This window comes from Apium graveolens, chromosome 8 (genome assembly GCF_009905375.1).
Source record: "Apium graveolens cultivar Ventura chromosome 8, ASM990537v1, whole genome shotgun sequence".
In the NCBI taxonomy this organism is placed as follows: domain Eukaryota; kingdom Viridiplantae; phylum Streptophyta; class Magnoliopsida; order Apiales; family Apiaceae; genus Apium; species Apium graveolens.
In genome coordinates, this window is record NC_133654.1 from 35,621,442 (window position 1) to 35,627,468 (window position 6,027).

Consider the following 6,027-nt stretch of genomic DNA (forward strand, 5'->3'; position numbering starts at 1 on the left):
GTTCACTGTTAAAATAGTAAAACAAATACATTTATTTTTTTCCAAAGTTTTTATCTCACTAAAATATATAGATATTGATATCCGTACGGTTGGGTCATTCATAATTTTTTTTAAAAAGCGAAACATCAATATGGGAATAACCACTAGTAAGAAGTATTATTCAAAAAAATGGTTGATTGTTAAAATAACATACAAAATAAATTAATTTTTTTAAGTATTTTATCATGTCACTAAAAATAAAGATATTAACATCTGTATGGTTGGATAATTTATAACTATTTGAAAAAAATGAAACGTCAATGTGGGACTAAATGCTAGTAAGAAAAATTAGTTAAACTACTCGCTGACTATTAAAATAGCAAACCGAATACTTTTTTTTCTAATAAAATTATCATATCACTAAAATATATAGATCTTGACATCTGTACGGTTGGATCCTTCATAATATTTTTTTTAAATATCAAAACATGAATACAGGACTAAACACGAGTGAGAAGAACTGATCAAACAATCGGTTGATTGTTAGAATAACAAATATAAAAAATTTATTTATTTCTTAAAATAATTTCAATGTCACCAAAATATGTAGATATTAAAATCCGCACGGTTGGATCATTTTTAAAATTTTTAAAAAAAGTTGAAATATCAATATAGTACTAATCGCTAGTAAGAAGAACTTGTCAAACTACTGATTGACTGTTAAAATAACAAACCAAATACATTTATTTATCCCTAATAAGTTTGTCGTATCACTAAAATATATAGATCTTGACATCCATACGGTTGGATCATTCATAAATACTTTAAAAAAATTGAAACCTGAATACGGGACGAAACACTAGTGGGAAGTACTGATCAAACAATCGGCTGATTGTTTGAATAACAAGCATAAAAAAAATTATTTGTTTCTAAAAGAATTTTAATGTCACCAAAACATATAGATGTTAACATCCGTATGGTTGGATCGTTTGTAAATATTTTTAAAAAAATCAAAATATCAATATGGTACTAATCGCTAGTTAGAAGAACTGGTCAAACTATTGGTTGACTGTTAAAATACCAAATCGAATACATTTATTTTTTGCTAATAAGTTTGTCATATCACTAAAATATATAGATCTTGACATCCGTACGGTTGAATCATTCATAAATACTTTTAAAAAAATCAAAACATGAATGCGAGACTAAGCACTAGTGAGAAACACTGATCAAACAATCGGTTGATTGTTTGAATAACAAACATAAAAAAATTATTTGTTTTTAAAAGAATTTTAATGTCACCAAAACATGCAGATCTTCACATTCGCACGGTTGGATCATTTGAAAATATTTTTTAAAAAATCGAAACATCAATATGGTACTAATCGCTAGTTAGAAGAACTGGTCAAACTACTGGTTGACTGTTAAAATAACAAACTGAATACATTATTTTTTCCTAATAAGTTTGTCATATCACTAAAATATATAGATCTTGACATCCGAACGGTTGGATCATTCATAAATACTTTTACCCAATGGATAAAAAACATAAAAAAATACATTTGCTTAGCGTTCACCCATTTCCTACCAATATTGGAAGGAAAAGACCCTAAATTATTATAGATTTTTTATTTTTCGAAAATTTGTGTTAGTATAAAACTTTATCAAAAACCTAGTAGGATTGGTCGGAAATAGTGTCAGAATAATGACAAAATTCTTTTTTTTGAAAAAAAAATTAATAGTAAAAATATGTGAGAGCTGATGATGTGGTTTGTGGGACCATTTTTTAATAAAAGTTTGGTCAAAACTTACCAAAATTGGTAGGTTTTAAGTTTCCTACCAAAATTGGTAGGTTTTGATACTTGCGTGTATAAAATCTGGGCCCCACATGGAGCAATTCCTACCATATTATATAGTGGTAGGAAATAATAGAGCAATTCCTACCAAAATTTGCTGGTAAGATTTGCTTGGTAGGAAACACCCATTTTTCTTGTAGTGGATCATAGACCGAAAAATGATGAATCCCTGGTAATAGAAGTTCTAGTAATAAGTAGAATAATGAGAAACGAAAACCAAACGACAGGATTCTGAAGTTAAGACCCGGAATTTTGCTACACTTTTTTTTTGCAGACCTAATACTCCACTTCACTATTGCAAAGAAACATGCATGTCACAACTAACAGTCTGCTAGTACTAATGATATTATGTGCTGCACCCAAAAACTGTGTGCCACTTGGCCAAGTGACGGGAGAAAAAATGTCATTAATAAAAATTTCATATAGTAAATTAAGAACAGATGAATGTAGAAAAGTAAATAAATTAAAATTGAGTTTCTGATTCACATTTCAAGCAAAGTAAGTACATAAAAGTTTGCCTTTTCACCGATCTTCTAAAGAAATAAACAACAACCAAACATTTGTTACTTTACATCAAAATAGCTACAGGTAGCAGATGATTTATTCAATGTCGCTCCACAAAACGATCAGCAGGAACTAAAGGATGAGAGCCTGGTTATCCAAGCTTTAAAAAACAAGCAAATCTTGACAACAAATAGAAGATTGAACCATAATGCAAATTAAAAGTATGGAAACACTTGAGATTCTTTACTAACATTCGAAGCCATTTGGGACTTGCTTGCCGCAGTTGTTAAGAACTAAGCTGAGGGCAATTGGAAGATTGAGCTTGATTCCCAAAATGTTGGCTTTAATGGCAGTGCATAGGCAGACAGCGGCTTCAAGGTTGACGAGGCCTTCTAGAAGACTGCAGCATGGGAGCGTTGGTGGAGCTCCGATCACAACATTGTTAACCAAGTTAAGTACATCAGCACAAACACCTAATTTTAGGGCATCTCTAGGGCATTTTCCTGCTGATGGATATGGAGTTGGAGTTGGCTTGGGCTTAGGCTTAGGACCAGGGCAAGTGTCACATGAACTGACTAGTGAAAAGAAGAGGATGTTCAGGGCGAAGAAGAGAGCTACTGAAGCAGTGTTTTTGGAACCCATTATCGAACGCTTTGTGAAAATAGTTGAGAATAGGTAGTGTTGATCAGAGGTTTAGAAGTGTGTTTTTCTTCTGATGGATAGGTTTGTTATCAAAATGATGAATTTATAGGGAATTCTTGTGAAGAACTCGAGCTGGCAAGCACAATAAAATTAGTTAGACATATTTGGATCATATATACAACTTGACATGTTCGATCCCGTATAAATCTGAATCCAATAAATTGTTCCAAGAATTCCTGCTATTTATTTGATATAATAATTATAAGTTGCATTGATTAAATGCTAGATGGTCAAGTCATGTCACGGGCATTGTTAACAACAAACTATACTGGGGCTCTTCTACGTGATTATTGATTATACGATCATCAGTCCAAAACAGGATAGATTAACTATTAAGATCTCAAACCAACAGCTAATTAATTTGATTCCTTTGGAGGATAGCTAAACTGATAAAGACAAGAGCCTTGCTCAAAAAATTCCCGTACCTTGAAGAATAATGAAAATGCCAAAGGTGACAAAGTGAAATTATAATAAATAATTATAAGGTGGTTTAAATTCGAGATACGAAGAGTTGACAATTTTTTCGTTTTATATATCACCACTATTTGAGGTGTCACAGTTTGTAAGTATGAGAATTGGTTAAGGGTGTTTTTGTAACCGATTAGTTAGTTTAAGCGAAAAAGTTTGTTACATATTAGAGATTAGAGATTGTATATATATATATATATATTTTTTTTTTCTGCGTCACAAGTTAAGTTTTTATTCCGTAAATACATTTTGAGTGTTAATAAAATTGTGAATACATTTTCATACAAAAATAAAATAGCCTTAGAATCACATGATATCAGAGGAGAAATTCTACTCTCGATCATCAATTCCACTATTAGAGTTCTGGTTTGACATTTTACTTGTTTTCTTCATCATTTTTATGTAATTTTTGTTTCGATTTCTTTCATTTCTTGTGTTTGTGATTGAAATCTGCAACAATATCAGATTTCGACAAAATCGTTATGTTTTATTTCAGTTCTTTTTATCAAACATTTATGGCTCAATCTCAAAGTCAAGCACAAACTTCTCAATCATTAGGTGTAAATTCAACAATTAGCAATGATGATTCGTATTTCTTATCATCATCGAATGATAACTCGAATGCTCAGCTTAGGCATATTATTTTTCTAGTGACAATTACATTTACTAGAGTCGTACTGTTAGTTTTGCACACGGAGATAAGAATAAGCTAGGTTTCGTTGATGGATCATTATTACGACCGCCTGATGATTCTTTAGATCTACGGAAATGGATCAGAAATGATTTTATGATTACTGGTTGGTTGTTTAATTCGATTGAAAAGTCCATCGTTGAGAGCTTTATTTTTACTCCATATGCACGAGATTCGTGGTTAGAAATTAAAGAACGATACAGTCATTCTAATGTGCCTTAATTGCATAATTTTTAAAAAACTTTGATGTCAACAACTCAGAATGACGATTCATCGTTAAGTACTATAACAAGTTTAAGAGAGTTTGGTATCAATTGCACGTTCTTAAACCTTTACCTGATTGTTCTTGTGGTGTTTTAGTAAAGTTCCCTTGTAATTTTTTAAAGAAGCTTGTTGAAGCCGATCAGCTTCGAAAATTAATCCAGTTTGTGATTTGTTTGTATAAGTCTTATGATTCGGCTAAAATCAACATATTGAGCATGGATCATTTACCTACTGTTAATCGTGTCTATCACATATTGAAGTGGATTGAGCGTCAAAATGCTATTGTGCATTCTCAGAATGTTGAAACTAGTGCTTTAATGTCAGTTAAGAACAATCATATTGCTGCAAATGTCATGAAATCAAGGTCTTCTCAAAGATTCTCAAAGAAAAAGAATTTTAAGGATCTTAGAAAGAATAAACAAGACATATTTTGTGATTTTTGCAAATCGAAAGATCATTTGAAGGATTCTTGTTTCAAATTGATTGGTTATCCTAAGTGGTACAAAGGCGAACATGGTTCTCAGGATTAAAATGCCTCATCTGCTCCTAAAAGTACTTATTTTTCAAAGTTTGCAGCCAATATGCAGGAATCTCCATTGGATCTTTCTGTTACTTTACCGAAATTTTCTGAAGAGAATTCAACTGTTCTCTATAAGAAATATTTAAAGTTTATGCAGGGTAATCATTCTGGTACATCATCTATTACATCTAATGTTACTCCTACCAATCATTTTGCTAGTACATTTTCTACTTTAATGCTACTTCCACGTCTTTTCCATCTGATAAACATGTTTGGATTGCGGACACTGGTGCCAGTGATCACATGGCTATTTCTTTAGTATTTTTTTCGAGTACTTCTCAGCGTCATAATCCTCTTCATATAGTCTTGCCTGATGGTAGTATAAAGGAAGTTCATATTTGTGGTTCTGTAATTTTAAATTCTGAAATTACATTGACAGATGTGCTTTATATCCCTGATTATAACATAGTCTTCTTTCTATTGCCAAATTATTAGATACGGTAACATGTCGAATTTTTGGACTTTAAACTTTCAATCGAAACTAATACAAAATCCAATTTTACTAATAAAAAATTCTATTACAAAGGTCACTATTACAAAAGCGCAGGTAACGGAAGCTGAAAAGTCAGTCTACTCTAATTTTAAGATCCTCGAACTCCAATACTATCGAACTCGAATCTTAGACGAAATTTGAAATATTGAAAGAATGAGCTGCGAAACTTATCAAACAACTACCGCCCAACAACTCAAAATAATGTATTTATATTTTTTTTAAACACAGCTTAGACATGCGACACATAACATAGATCATATTGGATTGCACAAATATTCAATAACAAAGATCACACAGTATATTTTATATAACAAGGACAAAAAATAAAACACACAACATATTCTATAATTCACATAATCAATATTCTCTCATTCGATAAATAAATCATAATATCAAATTCTTTTCTTAAGTCCCACAATCCTAAATCACACTTTACGCCGCACTTTGCCGTGACTAGCATCTTATACTTTGTGCCACACTTCCCAAGTGA

General features: G+C 31.4%; 1 protein-coding gene across 1 annotated transcript; it reads right to left on the reverse strand.

Moving 5' to 3' along the window:
- Positions 1-2,280: 2,280 nt before the first annotated feature.
- Positions 2,281-3,082, reverse strand: LOC141678030 (14 kDa proline-rich protein DC2.15-like). The gene has a single exon (XM_074484216.1). It carries the CDS (start codon positions 2,979-2,981, stop codon positions 2,586-2,588), a length of 396 nt encoding a protein of 131 aa, XP_074340317.1. The 5' UTR covers positions 2,982-3,082; the 3' UTR covers positions 2,281-2,585.
- Positions 3,083-6,027: the final 2,945 nt, after the last annotated feature.

What these genes read in the sequence shown, in the direction of transcription:
- LOC141678030 (XM_074484216.1), bottom strand. Translation starts at nt 2,981, where the DNA reads ATGGGTTCCAAAAACACTGCTTCAGTAGCTCTCTTCTTCGCCCTGAAC.